Source organism: Chiloscyllium plagiosum, unplaced genomic scaffold (genome assembly GCF_037043375.1).
Source record: "Chiloscyllium plagiosum isolate Xiang-an unplaced genomic scaffold, Cpla_swu_hap1 HiC_scaffold_12, whole genome shotgun sequence".
In the NCBI taxonomy this organism is placed as follows: domain Eukaryota; kingdom Metazoa; phylum Chordata; class Chondrichthyes; order Orectolobiformes; family Hemiscylliidae; genus Chiloscyllium; species Chiloscyllium plagiosum.
The window spans coordinates 89,712,180-89,733,439 of record NW_028270150.1 but is presented as its reverse complement, the minus strand read 5'-3'; the positions used below and the strand labels follow the sequence as shown (position 1 = coordinate 89,733,439).

Here is a 21,260-nt window from a genome sequence, read left to right as displayed (position 1 = left end):
TTATCCTTAGTGTGTTTTTACATTAGTAAATATTTTTCCGCTAATGACAAAACCTGGCATGAACTGTTTTTGTCCTGAATAAGAGTCAGGTAAATTGATCTTTGTGCTTTAAATATTACAGAGGAGGAAGTGCTGGATGTCTTGAAACTGGTAAAGGTGGATAAATCCCCAGGACCTGATCAGGTGTACAGAACTCGGTGGGAAGCTAGGGAAGTGATTGCTGGGCCTCTTACTGAGATATTTGCATCTTCGATAGTCACAGGTGAGGTGCTGGAAGACTTGAGGTTGGCAAACGTGGTGCCACTGTTTAAGGGCAGTAAGGACAAGCCAGGTGACTGGTGGACTGGTGAGCCGGACGTCAGAGGTGGGCAAGTTGTTGGAGGGAATCCGGAGGGACAGAACGTACATGTATTTGGAAAGGCAAGGACTGATTTGGGATAGTCAACATGGCTTTGTGCATGGGAAATTATGTGTCTCAAACTTAATTGAATTTTTTGAAGTAACAACAAAGAGGATTGAGGAGGGCAGAGCAGTAGATGTGATCTATATGGACTTTAGTAAGGCATTCTACAAGGTTCCCCACGGGAGACTGATTAGCAAGGTTAGATCTCATGGAATACAGGGAGAACTAGCCATTTGGATATAGAACGGGCTCAAAAGGTAGAAGACAGAGGGTGGTAGTGGAGAGTTGTTTTTCAGACTGGAGGCCTGTGACCAGTGGAGTGCCACAAGGATCGGTGCTGGGTCCACTACTTTGTCATTTACATAAATGATTTGGATGCGAGCATAAGAGGTACAGTTAGTAAGTTTGCAGATGACACCAAAATTGGAGGTTTAGTGGACAGCGAAAAGGGTTATCTCAGATTACAACAGGGTCTTAACCAGATGGGCCAATGGGCTGAGAAGTGGCAGATGGAGTTTAATTCAGATAAATGCAAGGTGCTGCATTTTAGGAAAGCAAATCTTAGCAGGACTTATACACTTAATGGTAAGGTCCTAGGGACTGTTGCTGAACAAAGAGACCTTGGAATGCAGGTTCATAGCTCCTTGAAAGTGAAGTTGCAGGTAGTTGCGGTGTTTGGTATGCTTTCCTTTATTGGTCAGAGTATTGAGTACAGGAGTTGGGAGGTTGTATTGCAGCTGTACAGGACATTGGTTAGGCCAGTGTTGGAATATTGCGTGCAATTCTGCATCCCGTTCCTATCGGAAAGATGTTGTGAAACTTGAAAGGGTTCAGAAATAATTTACAAGGATGTTACCAGGGTTGGAGCTATAGGGAGAGGCTGAACAGGCTGGAGCTGTTTTCCCTGGAGCGTTGGAGGCTGAGGGATGACCAAAATTATGAGGGGCATGGATAGGCAAAGTCTTTTCCCTGGAGTCGGGGAGGCCAGAACTAGGTTTAGGGTGAGAGGAGAAAGATATAAAAGAGACTTAAGGGGCAACGTTTCACGCAGAGGGTGGTACGTGTATGGAATGAGCTGCCAGAGGAAGTGGTGGAGGCTGGTACAATTGCAACATTTAAGAGGCATTTGGATGGGTATATGAATAGGAAGGGTTTGGAGGGATATGGGCTGGGTGCTGGCAGGTGGGACTAGATTGGGTTGGGATATCTGATCAGCATGGATAGGTTGGACATGCTGTACATCTGACTCTAAATGGGTATTTAGAGATTTGTGATGGTTTGTGGAGCAGTGGGCCTCATTAATTTTTTTTAAAAACCTATTTTTCTAATCAGACTCTGGAGTAGGTGGAACTTGAAGCCTGGACTTCGTTCAAGGAGAGGGATACTACCACTGCACCACAAGAGGGTCCCTGAACCTCTTACTAGTACACACTTTTCAATCAAGTTGTGATATTTGACTCATAGGCAAGTGTCACATAAGCAGTGATTTGTAAGAATGGGTCATCTGTGAACAGACAAAGCTTTGATATCAAACGTGTTGAAATAATCTTATTTTATTATACCACACATACACAGGGAGAACACAATGTTCGTGTGAAATGGATTTTTGAAAATACAAGTGCAAATAGACTATACACAAATGTGTCAAAGTTATTTTCTTCAAGAAAAAAATATCAGGGCCTCAAATTATAACAAAACAATTATTCACAATATTTAATACTTGCAATTTTTCTTTAAAATGCATAGTCTCCTGCAGAAAGTGGCATAAAAGAGAACATTAGATATTGGAGAATAGTCGGTGTAAAATACTCTTCCACTTTTCATTCAAGCCAGAACTAAGCTTAAACTGTACTACATCTTAGTACGTGATGCAACCAGCAAGAGTAAAATGTTAAGATCATTGGTACCTAACAATAGGGATTCAAATTGGTACACAGTTTACATATGAATGCCTTTGATTCAATTGGTTAATTACATCCTCTTTGCAGCTCTGGGAATGACTTAGCATATTTTCACCTTCGATCTTCTGATTAGTTTGCTGAAAATGGGTCACTGCTTATAATATCGGAGTTTTCAGGTCTCCTTTTCCTGATCTATTGATTGTTCTGCTGAGATTGGAGAACATGGAACAAAGAAAAAAGGATTGTACTTGGAATTGAACTGTTATATTTGGCAGAGCATGGTATTATCCCTCGCAAGGATCAAGGAATACTTCAATAATACAATTCAATGCCATCATTCAAAAATTTCCAGCAAGTTGAATTTCTCCTCTTACTTCACCCCACTCCCCTCAAAAGACAAAATGTTTCTTCACTTCTTCCAAAGACAGTTACATTGTATGATGGAAATATTGCTCCAATCTGGTCAGTGCCTGTCTGAACAATTACCTGGCACATTTAACCCTTTGTTATGGGAACTATTACATAACCCACAAGGGCATGGCTTTAAAATCTTATTCCCATTTTGTTCTGCAGTTTGCAACTGGGAAAGTAGGGATTGATTTCTTCCAGTCCAAATACTACTTTGATTCCTCTCCCTACAAAAACAGTGGCACTTAAAAACAAGACTGAAGGTACAAAGACATTGTTTGCTTTGTGGCATTATATAATGCATTGCCAGCACTGTGCTCCTTACATGCCACAATCATTAAAGCCAGAAATCATGTAAAAATGAAAGAAATGCAACTTCATTGTGCAATAGTATTTTGCACACCAGCCAATTAGGTCCCGTATGCCGGTTGCTCAAGATTATGCATTTATTCACCAATCTATGAATAATTGCTGCCATAGGGGAGTTGAATTCCCAGTACAGGAATACCATTTTGAGGGGGAAAAAGGTTTATAACGGATTTCCATTTTGTACTGCAACAAGTATCCAGGACTGGAAAGGATTCCGATCCTTAAGCGCTATGATAGCAGCTAGCCACAAATCAGACTACAAAGAGGACAATGTTTTGGGGCAAGGATACCTGATGTGGAACGTACTTACAGTCCCTGGTCTCCCAAGTGAAGAGAAAATACTCCCTACATTGGTGAAGACATTTTTAAAAAGGGATTATCAAAGCAAGATTATTGTTTTACAAGTTTTCATTTTATGACAATAGTGGAGAAAATGATGGCTATATTCAGTAGCAACCACTCATGGAGGCCTGCTGGTGATTTTATTTCACACCATAGGCACAAAACAGCAGGCTGTTCTGATTTATTGATGATAACATTTACCTTGTGACCTCAGTTGTTCTATTTGTTCTAGACTTGGTCTACGCATAAAAGTGCAGTGGCGTTAAACTGTCTATTTTGGACTGAACTATGGGGAAGATCAGTTCCTAAAAATGCTATTTTAAGTTCTGCACAGTGAGTGAGTTGTTGGATCATGTTTTGAAGATGTCATGCACAGCAAAACGTGACCCAAATCTTTAAGGGAAATGCATACTGAACACAGAAGTTGGAGAAATGCAGTGAAGCTCAGTGCAATCTTCACGTTGATATGATTAAGCAAAAATTGCATTCTGCTAAACAATTGAGAGAATGAAGGGGGAGAAGTCAGTTTGGGATACAGAAATAATCAAAATTTAGATCATCTTTCTTCCTGGGTGCACCACGTAAATGAGGTTAATCATTTGTATCCTAGCAAAGGTCAAGCCTCAAGCCATGGAATCAGTAGCCATTGGAAATGTAGGGAGCGACACAAATGACAAAATATTTTTCACAAAAATCACTAATGCTACGTCCATAGAGCAGACTCCCTTGAAATCATGCCGTGGAAATATTAGTTTCCAAATATTTAATATGTAGAAATAAAATTCCCTTATTCTGCCTTTTTAAATAGGGAGTCCATTTTAAACAGTTGAACATCCCCATTAAAACGGTGGATAAAGCAATTTCATAAATATTTGTAGTCAAGATTTGCAAAGCAGAATTTCAAGGATACTTTGTTTAATAATACAAAAGAGCAGACTTGGTAGTTGAGGGTCTAAGTTTTCTTTACACTGACCCTTCCCAGAGTAACGTTTTTAAAAGGAATCTCCACTTTTTAAAAAAAGTGGTAGGTAAACTTGGTTTAAATGATGTTGCCCTTTAACTGCGAGAAAACAAACAAATCTTAGATGCTTTGAGGCAGGCCCTTGCAGTTGTTAAATCCATTCACTTGAATTTACAATGTGTCCACAAGAATTTTTTTTTTTTAAAAAGTGCATGAGGACATCATATGATCCTAGAAGATTTGCAAAATACAATTATGTTGCATTTTATAGCATTTACATCATAGGTTTCCTTAAAATATATTTTAAAGTCTTAAAAAGTATGATCAATATTTAGTCACATGAACGAGGGTGAAAGGATCCTATGCACTTTTACAAGTGAAAAGTTTGAAACTACAATCCTTTCACACAATATTTTAAGTGAGACAAGAAATTAACATACCCACTGGGAATTTTGCCAAGATGAACACAAACTTGAATAATACATTTTGAACCAATATTAATTTTCTAAGCAAAAAAGGTTAAATAGATTCTTTTGGAGTATATGGCAAGTTTCAGAGGAGGGGTAAAGGTTACATTTCAACTTCCATAAATAGCCCAAAAATAAATTAAAGATATGAAAAACATACTTTGCTTCTCACTTACACAAGTTTGTGCAACAATTCAGCAATTAAGAGATTCTACATGATTTTTTTTAAACTAGCTCTGAAGAATTTAAGTGCTGTAATATTTGCTAATGGTGTTAACAATTGCCAAATAAAACCTTCATTTCTGAATCCTGACATGAACCTCCATATTGAAGAGAACAAGAAAAAAATTAAACACAACAGGGACAATACGTTAGCACCATGGCAACATTTTTAGCATTCAATAATTCTAAAGGTCATCTGAGCAGCGATAATTTGTCTCTGATACTTAAATTTTTTTGGTGGGAAGGAGGACAATTTTTTTTTAAACCTTCCTATTTTATATCAAAATTTTACATGTTATCCCCCCACCAAAAAAAAGTTCACAAAAGCAGGGCAGAATACCAAAACTGAGATTTAAATAAATACTCGTCTGCTTCACACCACTGCATAAAATGTTCTCTTAACATTACAACATGCAAAAAACTTTTTAAACAAAGGTTCTAAAGCTTCTACACAAAGTAAAAATATAAAAAATTTTGCCTCCAGTCTGAACGTTACAAAACCATTAGAAGGGCAAATAGCTCAGACTTCATGAAATATCCTCATGATTCATGAACATTTAATCTAATTGTTATTTTCAGTTGATAACAAAATAACCTTCCCTAGTGCAAAAAACCCAATACTTCTAAAAGGAGTGGTTATTAATGGTATCACTGAGGCAACAATACCAGAGTAGTTTCATTCTTATTGCTAGATACTTCAAAAACAAAACGAGTGGACGTTCCAGACGTCATTACTCTGTTCAACTTTTTTTTTTCTAAAAAGTAAGTGGGAGCTGGCATTACATTTATGCTTTTTAAAATTGAAATTGACCCGTTCCCAGACGATATCCACCGTAATGCCCAGCACATCGCTCATGTTCCTGGCTGCTGGAAAGCCAGGAGTAGTTCTTTCCGTGCGCGAATCCGTATACACTTGGGACATTGTTCAGTTTTGAAGCATTCTTTATGAAAGCAGGCTTTGCATTCTGGTGTTTGGAATTTAAACAAAAGTAGTTACTTCACAGGTAAGTTTAAAAAGCACAAGGAGAATTTTAACAATTTTAATATCCATCACAAACAGAGAGGTCTGGGGTTGAAGTATTTTAGGGCCAATTTGATAATAGCTAACAGATACCACCTCAGACAGAAGGCTTTCAAATTTAAAAACCACTTGCACAATAAAAGGGGAGCAGCCAGTTCTCCCAGCTCAGCTTCTCTCTTGCCTGTCTTCTTAAGCAGTAGTGTGTGAAAGGCTACTGAACCTGAAGCAGCAGGTCCAATCTGGTACTCTCTCCTGGACTTCTATCCTGTAAGAACCTGTGTTTGAATTTATCTTGTGCCAAGAGGTGTTTATGGGGATTGTTGCAAGTATTTGGAACAGCATCATTAAATTGGGATGATCTGATGGCTTTTGGGTAAGCTATCCAGTATTCAGTTTTCTTTTGTTTGTTTCACATTTGGTAATATTACAAATAAATTGTTTTGTTTAAAAACAGGTGGGTTGACCAAATGCATCACTCCTGGAATGTCCGCATTACACCTCCTTAAAATAACCAGCAAGGTTTGGGCCACTATCTTGAAGTGTTTTGAGGGGGTCTGGCCTGGCCCATAACAGAAGTAATGGCTGTAAGATTTTACAATTACTGTGCCAACCGCCCTGTCTCTCCCACAAACAACTGAATGAGTCTGAAGATCAGAGATAGTCTTGGGAAGCAAAAAAAAAAAAAAGGGAAAAATAAAAAAGAACACCCCACTGAATCCAGTTTGAATGGAATCATCCCACTGAATCTAATGCATTTCCCCTGTATCTTTTCCTCCACCCGTAACACCCACATTTGTCTGCGTAGACATTGGAGAAGGATTACAGATGCAGCTAACAGTTTTACATTGATTGTATATCTTTTGATTGTCTGTCATTACAACTGACATTTGTAGTAAGTAAACAGTTATTGTTGATATTTCCTATCAACTTGATTACACCAGACTGGGGTCTTTGAGGAATTTATCATAGAATTCCTACAGTGCAGAAGTGAGCCATTCGGCCCATCAAGTCCACACTGACCGCCTGAAGAGGATCCCACCCAGACTCACCCCCTCATGCTATCCTTGCAACCTCACATTTCCCACGGCCAATCCACCTAACCTGGTCATCTTTGGACTGCAGGAGGAAACCAGAGCACCCACAGGAAGTTGCCACGGACAGGAGGACTACGTGCAACTCCATGGTCACCAGAGGGGTGGAACTGAACCCAGGTCCCTGGTGCTTGAGGCAGCAGTGCTAACCATTTGGCCACGATGCTGATGTTGATTCAATTTATGTGGGAGCCTCAGGAGGAATGAGACTGGAGTATCAACACTTTCCTCAACTAGGTGAATTTCAAAAGAAAAAAAAACACAGCCTAAAAAAGGTGACCAAAAGCTTAAAAACATTAAAAAAAAATAGGCTTGACATGAGTGTTGAAAAAACCCCAAAGCCGATATTAAAATGATTAATTTAAACAAGGATAATAGACAAACGATAATAGTGCAATAAGTTTCAGCTATCTGAAGAGTCAGAGGGCCAAAGATTTATAGTTCCACTGAGAAAATACTCAACAGCAGGTTGGAAGGACTTTCAGGATAACGATAACAATTGCCATCCAGTTTCTGTTTGTGGTGTCACTTGAGCCTTACATTCACATGGAAACACTAGGATGTCTGTAATATGTGGCTTGACCATACATCCGAAGTAATGGCATGGTGCAATGCTGTTCTCAAACCATAGCTCAGTCACATTCCGATTAAGACTTGGAAATACCGGACTCAGTACAAAACAGCCATGAAGCTCAGCAAAACGACATTTGAGAGTCTGGAAAGATGACCTTATACAAACTAAGTGATCTTTGAGAGATTAAGCTAGACTATTTTTGACAAGAGCAAGTAAAAGGAGTCACAATATGACCATTAAAAATTAGACAGTTGGCTGCCTGAAGGAGCAATCAACATCAAGAATTGATTTTTTGGTTTCCTTTCTCCGGGACTAGACAGTCTATTTGCTGAATTTGCCTTTGTCAAAGGTTTATGGGATGCAACGATATTGGAATGGTTCATGATTAGTTGAGATACATATTTTGTTAAATATTTCAGTAGAATTAAAGTTGTCAATTATTTTGCTGTTTGCATTTTAACTATGGCGCAAGAATAAAGTGTGTATTACTTAAAGCCGAGCAGTGGACCAATCAAAAGTCATATCTGGAACACCATGCCTTACACTTGCCTTTGAATAAGATAAAAATAACAAAGTTAACCTGTACCCTACCTCCTGGATATATTTTGCAGGATCAGGTCTGGTCCATAACACATCTCATTTTTAGCCTTTAGCAGCATACTGCCCATTTCATTGCAGGGCCACGGTGTTTAATGATCTGTTAATCCAGAGACCGCAATAATGTTCTGGAGACTAGAGTCCAAATCCCACTTTAGCAAATGGTGGAATTTTAATTCAGTAAAAATCTGGAATTAAAGAGTCGAATAAGGACCACAAATCCAGCGATTGTCAGAAAAACTCATCTGGATCACTAGTGTCCTTTAGGGAGGGAAATGTGCTATCCTCAGCAGGTCTGGCCTGCACGTGACTCAAAACCCACAGCAATGTGGTTAATTCTTAACTGCCCTCTGCGTAATTAATGCTGGCCCAGCCAGTGAATGAATTTAAAAAAAAAAACATTAATATTTCAGATGCGATCAAAATGAACACTATACTTCGTATTGTCAATGTAAACTAATGTGCTTGCCGCATTTTAATTGTAATTAGTCAATCCAGCACAAGTTAGAAATCTAATCAGTTGGTGTAGATTAGAACTATGGAGTATGATACTACTGAGGATGAGCAGAAAGGGAGGCTGGAAAAGTTTAATTAACCTTTATGACTGGGAACAGTGGATCAAAAAAAGTCTTCACTCAAGATTTGGACAGTACATACAGAAGTGTTTCAGAAAGTGATGTTAGTTTCCAGAAAAAGTTACTTGAATTAATACTCACCATCACATCGTTTGCATTGGTCTGTCTGAAAAGGGAAGAGAACATCTCTGCTCTTGCAAAACTCACAGATGAAGCCCTTGGCCAGACATAACTATATATTAAAAACACAACATGTAAAAAGAGAGCACCCTCCCATTAACAATGTTCAATTCAATCCAGTCCCTCACTGAGCCACTAGATGGTAGGCAAATTACAAGAAATTCTAAATCTTAAACTTGTGCTGATTTTCTGTGCCAATGCTACTTGTTATGTACTAGCCTTTAGACTTTGTGGAGTCAGTGTTTCCTCATTATCATTCGTAAAATAATAAAGGTAAATCAGCAAACAGTGCTCACCCAACTTGCGTGAGCTTTTCAATGAGGGTTTCACTGGGGGCCAATAGCCTAATGGTATTATCGCTGGACTATTAATCCAGAGATCCAGGTAATGTTCTGGCCATTGCAGATGGTAGAACTGGAATGCAATGAAAAACGAACAACCTGGAATTAGGAGTCTAATGGTGACCATGAATCCATCGTCAATTGCTGGAAAAGCCCATCTGGTTCACTCATGTCCTTTAGATTAGATTACTTACAGTGTGGAAACAGGTCCTTCAGCCCAACAAGTCCACACCGACCTGCCGAAGCGCAACCCACCCAGACCCATTCCCCTACATTTACCCCTGCACCTAACACTACGGGCAATTTAGCATGGCCAATTCACCTGACCTGCACATCTTTGGACTGTGGGAGGAAACCAGAGCACTCGGAGGAAACCCACGCAGACACGGGGAGAATGTGCAAACTCCACACAGACAGTCAGTCGCCTGAGGCGGGAATTGAACCCGGGTCTCTGGCGCTAAGGCAATATTGCTAACCACTGCCGCCCATAAAGGGAAGGAAGCTACCTGGTCTGGACTATGTGTGACTCCAGACCCACCACATTGGGGGTTAACTCTTAATTACCCTCTGGGTAATAAATGCTGACCTAGCTAGCAACACCCACATCCTGTGAATGAATAAAAGAAACAAAGCATTTGATGTGAACTTCCAAAAGGCATTTGATGAAGTGGTAAAGAACAGGCTTATCAGCAAAGGTTTGAACTTTACGAGATACTAGCAGCCTGGATATGTAATTGGAGAGGTGCTGTTTTACAGATAAGATGTAGATATACAATGGATCACCCCAGGGTTTGTTTTTGAAACATTCCTTCACAGGATGTAGGCGTCATTGGCTAAACCAGCATCCATGATTAGCATGATGGTGAACGGTCTTCTTTAACTTGGAGTCCTTAAATGTAGGGATACCCATAGGGACATGAGGAAAAAGTTTACAGATTTTGACCCAGCAAACAATTCTGGTCTCCTTCCTACTGGAAAGATGTTGTGAAACTTGAAAGGGGTCAGAAAAGATTTACAAGGATGTTGCCAGGGTTGGAGGATTTGAGCTATAGGGAGAGGCTGTTTTCCTTGGAGCGTTGGAGGCTGAGGGGTAACCTCAGAGGTTTACAAAATTATGAGGGGCATGCACAGGGTAAATAGGCAAAGTCGTTTCTCTGGGATCGGAGAGTCCAGAACTAGAAGGCATAGATTTAGCGCGAGAGGGGAAAAGATATAAAAGAGACGTATGGGGCAACTTTTTCATGCAGAGGATGGTACATGTATGGAATGAGTTGCCAGAGGAAGTGGAGGAGGCTGGTACAATTGCAACATTTAAGAGGCATTTGGATGGGTATATGAATGTGAAGGATTTGGAGGGATATGGGCTGGGTGCTGGCAGGTGGGACAAGACTGGGTTGGGATATCTGGTCGGCATGGACGGGTTGGACCGAAGGGTCTGTTTCCATGCTGTACATCCATATGACTAACTGAAGGAACAGCAATAGATTTTCAAGTCAGGATGGTGAGTGACTTGGAGGGGAACATGCCCTCATCCTTCAAGTTGGAAGCAGTCATGGGTTTTGGAAGGTGCTATCGAAAAGGAGCTTGGTGAGACCTTCTAAAAAACATTATTCACAAGGTGAGCGTGTCCTGGCTTAGGCAGCATTTAATGCCCATTCCCAATTGCCTACAGAACAATTAAGGTTCAACCACATTGCTTGTGGGATGGGTGGTGGTCAAAGGATAGGAGATCAATATCCAGAGGGAGATAGAATTTGTTGTGGTTCTGTTCGCTGAGCTGCAAGTTTTTGTAGTAAACGTTTCGTCCCCTGGCTAGGCGACATCATCAGTGCTTGGGAGCCTCCTGCAAAGCGCTTCTTTGATGTTTCCTCAAAACTAATGTAGTGTACAAAATACCATGCAAGGACTGCACAAAACACTATATAGGATAAACAGGAAGACAGCTAATAATCCGCATACATGAACATCAACTAGACACGACCAGCTATCCTTAGTAGCCACACACGCAGACAACAAGCAACATGAATTCGACTGGGACAACACTACTATCATAGGGCAAGCCAGACAGAGAACAGCCAGGGAATTCCTAGAGGCATGGCATTCATCCACAAACTCCATCAACAAACACATCGACCTGGACCCAATATACCAACCACTACAGCGGACAGCTGAAACTGACAACCGGAAGCGGCAGGGACAGACCACTATAAACACCAGAGGAAACATCAAAGAAGCGCTTCGCAGGAGGCTCCCAAGCACTGATGATGTCGCCTAGCCAGGGGACGAAACGTTTGCAACAAAAACTTCCAGCTTGGCGAACAGAACCACAACAACGAGCACCCGAGCTACAAATCTTCGCACAAACTTTGGAGATAGAATTTACTTGGGTCTGTGGATTAATAGGTCAACAATATACCACTAGACTGTCACCTCCCCTAGCAGTTGCTGCAGTGCATCTCAGATTGATGCTCTGATGCCCTGTAGCAGTGTGTGCAATGGAGAAGGGAGTGAATGTGAATGGGGTGCAAATCAAAGCTACTTTGTCAAGCTGGTGTGCTGAACATTAAGTGTTATTGGCGCTGCATTTCTCCAGGCAAAATGGAGAGTACTTCATCACATTACTGACTGAAGACCAGAAGATTCCACCCCTGGGCAACTGTGTGTTGAGTTTGCACATTCTCCCAATGTCTCCATGGGTTCCCTCCCACAGTCCAATGATGTGTAGGTTAGGTGAATTGGCCATGCTAAATTGTCCATAGTGTTCAGGGATGTGTAGGTTAGGTGCATTAGTCAGGGGCAAGTGTTGGATAATTGGGTATGGGAATGGATCTGGGTGGGTTACTCTTCAGCGGGTCGGTATGGACATGTTGGGCCAAAGGGACTGATTCCACACTGCGGAGATTCTATGAAACAGGAGCAGATTTAGTCCATTCGGACCAGTAGGTCGGTTCCACCATTTGATCATTGCTAATATATTCAATCCTATTCTTCTGCCTTCTTTCAATAACCTTTTATTCTCTTACTAAATCAAAATCAAGATTTGTGCTTTGATGGTAGGCAGGCTTTGAGAAATCAAGTGGTCAGTTACTTGCTGCAGAATTCCAAGCTTCTGAGCTGCCCGGCGCATCTGGAAAGACATGGCTGGTCAGGTTCAGTTTCTGGTCAATACTAACTCCTAGGATGTTCATAATGGGAGACCTAATGATGGGCATGTCATTGCAAGTCAAAAGGATGATAGTTAGATACTCTCTTTTTGGAGATGGTCATTGCCTGACTATTACTTTTCATGATTAATACTAATGACTTGTCTAAACAGGGCACACAGTTTTAAAATTTGCAGATGAGAAAAACCGGAAGCAAAGTGACTGAATGTGGAACCTTGGAGACGGGAGATTGGTGGAATGTATGGAAGTAATCCATTTTGAAAGAGTAGCAGCAAGTGCAGAGGAACGTTGGGATACTTGTAAACAAATTGAAGGAGGCAAGACATTTAAAGCAATCAATAAAACACAGGATTCTGGGATTTGTTAAAATGTCAGGAATTCTACGTATGGGCAAACCCATATTAGCTACATTCTACTACATAAAAACAAAAAACATTTTCAGGATGAAACTAACTTTTCAATTAAATGGGAAGAAATTTAACCATATTCCCTTGCACAAAATGATATATTTAGTTTGTGAATCATGCAAAATCTTTTCAAGTTGCCGATTGGAACCTCAAGCTTCTACTTTTTAGATACCAAACTGGAGTCATGCAATAATCTTAACAATTTAGTTTTAACAAATAATATTGTCCAAATTGTGGGAATACATTTTCCTATGGGAAATGGAGAACCCCATTGTACAAAAAATAATAGACACACTATGGTCTCCTCACAGTCAATGCATTACCTTTAAAAAAAAATGCAGTCACTGTTTTAAAGTGAATCAGAGCAACCAAAAAGTGTGCACCAAGCACATTGGCAAGATTAGTGACTAGGACATACAGCACGGAAAACAGACCCTTCGGCCCAAACAGTCCATACTGAACATAATCCCAAACTAAACTAGTCCCACTTGCTTGCTCCTGGCCCATTTCCTACCAAACCTTTCCTATTCACATATCTATCCAAATGTCTTTTACATGTTGTAACTCTAACTACATCCACCATTTCAAATTCATTTCACTAAAAAAAAAGAGCAATTTTTTTGCAGTTAAAGATCTTTTTTCTGTCATCTTAATATGCCCCACAGTTTTTAAAATACCCCATCCAAGGGAACAGACATGTGCCATTCTCCTTATCTATACCCCTTCAGATTTTGTAAACTGGAGGTCACACCTCAACCTCCTACACTCGAGTGAAACAAATTCCAGCCGATCCAACATTTCTTTATAACTCAAACCCTCCATCTCTCAACATCCTGACAGGTCTCTACTGAACCCACCCCAGCTTAATATCCTTCCACAGCGCAATCAGAACGGGACAGTATTCCCGAAGAGGCCTCACCAACATCCTGTACAAACTCAGCAGGACATCAACTCCTATACTCAAAAGGAGTGAGCAATGAAAGCAAATGTGCTAAATGCCTTCTTAACCACCCTATCTATTGGGTGATGCAAACTTTAAAAGAATTATGTACCTGAACCCTTCCATTCTATAACACTACCCAAGGCCCTGCTTTTAGTTGTAAAAAGTCCTTCCCTTAGTTTTACCAAAACACAATACCTCACATTTATCCAAATTTAACTCCATCTGCCACTCTGCAGCACATTGACTCAAATGATCAAGATCCCTTTTGTAATCTTAGATAACCTTTTTAAGCTGACTACTATACAATCAATTTTACCACTAATTAACCACACCTTCAATATTCTCATCTAAAATCATTTATATAAATTACAAAGAGACTTGGAACTGATTCCTATGGAATACCACTGGTCACAGGCCTCCAGTCCAAGAAACAATTCTTCCACTCCTCACATTAAAAAAAAATGAAATCTCAGAGACAAATCTGCCCTCAAATTACCCCCCGCTGCTGCCATACGGTTTCAATTCTACACAGTACATTGTCTCTACATCTCTGGGAGTGATGTTTGACACCATCATCTCACTCAGTCTCGAAGGTCTACCTCAGAGTCAATATTAAAATTCTCGGATCACAACACTGGTTATAGTCCAACAGGTTTATTTGAAACCCCAAGCTTTCGGAGCTAGGCAACTAGAGAGAATACAGACAAATTTATAGTAAAAGATCAAAGGGTCATACAACTTATGCAAATGTATCGAACCATATAGATATGTATTTGTAGGTACATTCAATTTTGTTCAAAAAGCACTTAATCTATAGATAGTCATGTGGCATTTTACAAATGCCTACTTTGGAAGTAAAACCAGATTGACTCCAGAATTAGATATAAACAGACTTGAAATATACCCGGATGAAGGGCTCATGCCTGAAATGTTGATTCGCTTTCTCCTTGGATGCTGCCTGACCTGCTGTGCTTTTCCAGCACTGCACATTTTGTCTCGTATCTCCAGCATCCACAGTCCTCACTTTCTCCCAGACTTGGAACATGGCCTCAGACCTAAAATACATTGCCTGACCAGAGGGGTCACCTCTATTCTGATAAAACCTGACGTTATCTTGGGGCAGTGACGTGAAAGAAATTCTGGGATTTACATATTAAAAAACAATCAAAACCTGCACCTCCCCTCTAACTGATTAAGGACTTAATAGCCATCCAGGTTTGTTCAATACAAACCTTTGATCTTTTGCTATTAAAGCTGTGGCAGATGTATCCTCTCACTAGTTGCCAAAGGTAGAAAGGAGAGTTAAAGCTTGCTGTTTCAAAAACCTGTTGGACTATAACAGGGTGCTGTGTGATTTTTGACTTTGCCCACCTCAGTCCAACACTGGCACCTCCACATCAGCCTCTCAAAAAGAGACCTTTGTTTGGCTTTTTACCTCACAACTTTCCACGTGAACGAGGACATTCTTGAGGGCATCTTTCAGGCCTGGAACCAGCAGGCCTTGCTTCACCATCAACAGGTCATTCAACGAGTAAAGGTGGAGCTCCTCGGTCAGGTGGGAACATATCCGATAGAACTCTATCATGGCTCTGCCAGATGGGGACAGGAAGACACCAGATGTAACCAAATGTAGCATCTCAATTAGCAGCAGCATCAAACCACTCAGACAATCACCTAGAATAACCCACTGCATCTACAAAGACAGACCACATTATACATGTGGAAACTTTAACAACAAAAAAAGTAAAAGCAAATCATTTCCAGTGACACCCTTTGCAAATAATTTGCTTGAATTTTCACTGCTAGAAATTTGGAAAATCTCAAAACAGGTCAGCTTTGATTCTGGTTTTTAAAAAGACTCTGTAGAAACAAGGAACTTAAGATAGGAAATGGTTCAGGCTGCTCAGTCTCTCGACCCTGTCCTCTGCATTCAAGGGTAATCATAGATTCTCTACAGTGCGGAAACTGGCCATTTGGCCCTACAAGTCCGCACTGACCCTCTGAAGAGGGCCCACACACACCCATTCCCCTACCCCTACCCGATTACTCTACATTTACCCCTGACTAATGCATCTAACCTACACATCCCTGAACACTCTGGGCAGTTTCAAACCCAGGTCCCCTGGCATTGTGAGGCAGCAGTGCTAACCACTGAGCTACCTACTACTGATCCTGACAGATCTGTAGCTTAATTCCATTTACCCCATAATCAGGGCTATAACCCTCACCTGAGTTTTAAAAGAAACCTATTAATCTCTTGACCCAGCTTTAGAAATAAGCCTTTTCAGAAGGTAGGGAGAAAGGAGATGGACAGATGAGAAAGTTGTAAAAGAAAGAGGAAAGAAAAGAGGGGTGAATACATTAGACTCCAAAATGAGATGGGGAGTGCAGTGGGTGAGCATGTCTATAACTACAGAGAAACTTGATGGGGAGAAAGTGAGGATTGCAGATGCTGGAGATCAGAGGCAAAAAGAAAAAGTGGTGCTGGAAAAACAGGGTCAGGCAGCATCCGAGGAGCAGGATAGTTGACGTTTCGAACACAAGAGCTTATGCTCCTTGGATGCTGCGTGACCAGCTGTACTTTTCCAGCACCACAGTTTTTGACTCATACTTGATGGGCCGCGGGTGGGGTGGTGAGAAAAGAGCAGATGAGAACAGGGACAGATAATTAAAACCTTTCTGAAATCAGCTGTCCCAAAAATACTTACAGCCACTGAAGTTATTTTTGGGACGTTCCCTCCCCATAACGTGGGAACCACACCATCAGTTTGAAGATTGCAAGCTCCCAAAGCTAAATTGTAATGTGATAATGACCATATTAAAATAATGGTCTCCTTAAACTGGAGACATTAAAATTGGTCAGCATTCTAGGGAATCACACTTTCCTCCCACCAGCCCCTGTCCTATGTTAGAACTTGAGAGAGACTTGGTCTCCGTTTAACATCATGGCCCCCAAAAGACAGCATCTCTGGGAGTTTATCTTTTCCGCAGTGCTGTGCAGAAGTATCAGCTAGAATTTGGGCTCAAGTCTCACGTGGTATTTTGACTCTCAAACTCAAGACCAACTGCGCCACCGATAACACACGCACAATGGTAAGCGAGTGGTCAAAGGGATTGTATCCAACCACTGAGTTTACCACATATTTACAAAAGAAAAGGAAGATACCTTTCAGCCAGTCTGCAGGTTCTTAGCAGCTTTTTGATGTGCATCAACTGTTCTTGAATTTCCTGTTGGGGACAATTTTAAAAAAAAAGTTTTGCATTATTGCATTTCCCTTTATTGATACAGATAACCACTTACACAGCAAAATAAATCAAAATGTTGCAAGTCAAAAACTTGTTTTACTATCTCCAAACAACAATGCAGCAGCTTTGCTGCATTGTTATAGCAGGTGAACAATTGAGACAGGTCACTTTAAGGTTCTATTATGGATGTTGATTTGAACAGAGAGGAGACTGAAATTTCAGTAGAACCTGCATCTCTTAGTGAGCAGCAAGTACATGGGAAGGTCAGTCAACATCACCTGGACTTAGGCACATTTCGTCACATCAACTATCAGAACCTGACCACCCTTCCCAGCAGCACAGAGTACCTTGGACATGTCAATAAGACATAAAACTATCCAAAACAACTCGAAAGTCAAACGTTACAGTTTAGTGAATTTAAAAATGAACTTTGCTGGCCGCTACCAACTATATTATCCAAATTGGTTCTAATTCTGGACAGTAATTAGAAGGATAGAATTATCCATTCCATCCTGTGTCCAAGTTCTGTTGTAGGAAAGCTATTAAGCTGGAGAGGGCTCAAGAAATTTAGCTGGATATGGAAGGTTTGAGGTATAAAGAAAGGCAGGGAAGTTTTTTTTCCCCCCTGCCACTGAAGTGTTAGGCGCTTGAGAGCTGACCTTATAGGAGGTTTATAAAATCATGAGGGATATAGATAGGGCTAATGGTAGGGTGTGTTTTCCCAAGGACGGGGGATTTCAAGGCATATTAAGGGGAGAGGAGGAAGGTTTTAAAAACTATTTGCTCGTGTCTTTTTAAGAGAGTGGTTTGCATGTGGATTGAACTTCCTGAGGAAGTGGTGGACGTGGGCATAATCAGAATGTTTAAAAGTCATTTGAATAAGTACACGATAGGAGAGATTTGGAGGGATATAGGCCATGAACAGGCAAATAGGACAAGTTTAGTTTGGGATTACATATGGCATGGACTGGTTGGACCGAAGTGTCTGTTTCAGTGCTGTATGACTCACATCTTCAGTTGTGGACACTAGATAATAAACAAAAGAACACCAAACAATTCTCTCCAGTAAAGAGCATTCAAAAAAAAAAATTGAGGGGGTGGTGGGGGTGGTCATTGAACTTTGTTATACTTGTCATGGTGCTAATAATAGCATTCATCTCCTAAGGGGAGATGATGGATCATCACCATCTGAAATATAGAAACTGATAAAAGGTTCATTATTTTTTGTGGGGAAATTTAGTTTCTAAAGTGGATGCATTATTTGTAGTATCTTGGTGTTCAGAAGGGAAAGAGTTTTAGTCACTTTAGAGTTTGGTTACTGGTGCAAGATTGTCTGAAATTTTGTTTCTTGAATCTTAATGCGGTTTTTAAAAAAGGTGAGAGTGGTTCAGTGCATTAGATACAAGGCCAGAATAGGATAAAATCTAAGGCAGCAATGCTGATTTCTTCCATATAAGCCTGTACCAGCCACAATGCAGTTGGAGTGGTCTCCAAAACAGACTTCACAGAAGAAAAGAAGTCTCACATGTCTAAGTGGTCAGTAAGGCATAGTGGTCCAATTTCAGAGGAATTTAACAAAATCATGCTTACAAAAATAAATGCAAATGGTGAACAATTTCTTCAGTGGTCTCTGGAAAACTAACTAAAGACAACATCAAGTGAAGGCAAAGATAACTGCAGCAATGTCTACTGAACAAGGAACATTAAAGTGAGATGGGGTGACCATTTACTGAGGCTCGAGTATCTGTAAGTTTATAGTTGAGGGTCAAAGGGCTGAACCAATTTGTGATTGTTGTAATAAGTCAGCTTCTAACAGGACTTCTGTATAGTGTAAAATATTTCTTCGGTGTGGCTCATTTTTAAAAAAAGGTTCACAATTTCTTCAACTGAGGTCTTTCATTAGAAGAGCACTTGTAACCTCGTGACTATGTTCAGTGAGAGTGACCTCCACAGTAATCAGTCAGCAAAAAAAAACAAACTATTACAGTCTATTGAATCAAGTTTCACATTGGGATTGAACCAGTCCAGGATTACCTGGGATCATAATAAAACTGTTAAGTTGGAATGGGCTTAATAAATCAACCAGAACCACCTTTGATTTAATACTGTACACGTGAAAGTGTTGCCTTATATACTTTACAGGCAGACCATACAAGTGCATCAGGGTAATGGAACACAGCACAGGATACAGCGTCACAGCTGTTAGGAAAGTGCAGAGACATTAACCTTAAATGTTAAGAGGTCCATTCGGATAACAGCGGAGAAAGCAGCTGTTAGATCTTTTTGCACGGCCATACAAACTTTTATATTGTCTGCCTGATGGGCAGAAAGTATAACCAGGTTGGGAAGGGTCTTTGATAATGTTGGTTGCTTTCCTGAGGCAGCAGGAAGTAGAGATGGATTCAATGGATAGAAGGCTGGTTTGTGTAATGGACTGGGCTGTGTTCACAACTTCCCTAGTCTCTTGCGGTCTCGGGGATTGTAGATGCCAGACCAAGCTGTGATGCACTCAGATAGGATGTTTTCTATGGTGCGCGTATAAAAATTTGTAAGTGTCTTTGTGGACATGTCAAAATTCCTTAGTCTTCTGAGGAAGGGGAGGTATTGCTGTGCTTTCTTGACCATAGTGTCAATGTGGGTGAACTAGGAGAGATTGTTGGTGATTGTCATTCCCAGGAACTTGGCACTCCATCTCCACCTCAGCACCATTGATGCAGACACTGGCGTGCCCTCCACCCTGCTTCCTGAAGTCGATGACCAGTTCCTTCGATTTGCTGATATTGATGAGGCAATTTTGTTTACACCATTCAGTGAAGCATGCAATCTCCTTCCTATACTGTTGTCATTGTAGGTCAGATCTTGCACAATAGTGACGTCAAACTTGTAAATGGAGCTAGTGTGAAATTTGGCCACACAGTCACATGTATTTAAGGAGCAGAGTGGGACACTGGCGTTGAGGATGATCATGGAGGGAGGATGTGTTGTCGCCTATCCTTACTGACAGTGGTCTGTTTGTGAAGTGGAGAATCCAGTTAGAGGGGAATGTGTTTGGAATGATATTAGTGTTGATAGCACAGCTATATAGTCAAGTAGAAACCTGACGTAGGCATTCTTGTTGTCCCGATGTTCCAGGGATGAGGAGTGTAGGGTCAGGAAGATGGTGTCTGCTGTGGACCTGTTATGATGGTAGGCAAGTTACAAAAAGTATCAAGGAAATCTGGAAGCATGGAGTTGATGCGTGTCATAACTAATCTCTTGAAGCACTTTATAACGATGGATGGCAGAGCCACCAGGTGGTAATCATTGAGGCACACTGCATGGTATTTCAGATGATGGTGGTCTTCTTGAAGTAGGCGGGGCCTCCAGATCATAGCAAGGAGAGATTAAGCGATGGTGCAAATATTCCCGCTGACTGGTCTGCACAGGATTGGAGAGCTCAGCCAGGGACTCCATCAAGCTGGTCATTTACCTTGAGTTCACACATAAGGAGGCCGATCTGATGTCTATGGCGGTGACTATGGGTACAGCAGCATCTGCGGCTGGTGGGATAGGTGACATGATTTCCACCAACCTTCTGCTCAAAAACGAGCAGAGAATGCTTTGAGCTTGCTGGAGAAGGATACATTTTGTCAGCTATTCGATCCCAACTTCGCTTTGTAGTCAGTTATGTCAAAGTCAAAAAGTGTGATGCTGGAAAAGCACAGCATGTCAGGTAGCATCAGAAGAGCAGGAGCACCTGATGTTATGGGCACAAGCCCTTCTTAGGAATTTGTGAGGGGGGGGGGGGTGCTGAGATAGAGAGGTGGGAATGGGAAGGCAATAGGTAGATGCAGGTGGGGCAGTAATTGTGATAGGTCAATGGGGAGGGTGGGGTGGATAGGTATGAAGGGAGCTAGACGGGTAGGACAGTTCAAGAGGGTGGCGCCGAGTTGAAGGGTTGGATCTGGGAAGAGATTTTATTTGGGGGTGGTTGGGGGAGGGGGCGGTGGGGGAAACGATATTTGGAAACTAGTGGTCAATGATGATGCCATGGTGTTTGAAGGCAAAA

The 21,260-nt window shown here is 41.0% G+C and overlaps 1 protein-coding gene across 9 annotated transcripts in view; it reads right to left on the bottom strand.

Moving 5' to 3' along the window:
- Nucleotides 1-1,936: 1,936 nt before the first annotated feature.
- rubcnl (rubicon like autophagy enhancer) overlaps nt 1,937-21,260 on the bottom strand; it is a 74,590-nt gene continuing 55,266 nt past the window's right edge. For all 9 annotated transcript variants that reach the window (XM_043700357.2, XM_043700356.2, XM_043700365.2 and 6 more), the window contains 4 exons: nt 17,133-17,194; nt 15,402-15,555; nt 9,073-9,163; nt 1,937-6,038 (listed from right to left, as the gene is read on the bottom strand). In XM_043700357.2, the coding sequence (XP_043556292.2) occupies nt 5,926-6,038; nt 9,073-9,163; nt 15,402-15,555; nt 17,133-17,194 (420 nt within the window). In that variant the 3' untranslated portion in view covers nt 1,937-5,925. The remainder of the gene's footprint in view (nt 6,039-9,072; nt 9,164-15,401; nt 15,556-17,132; nt 17,195-21,260) is intronic.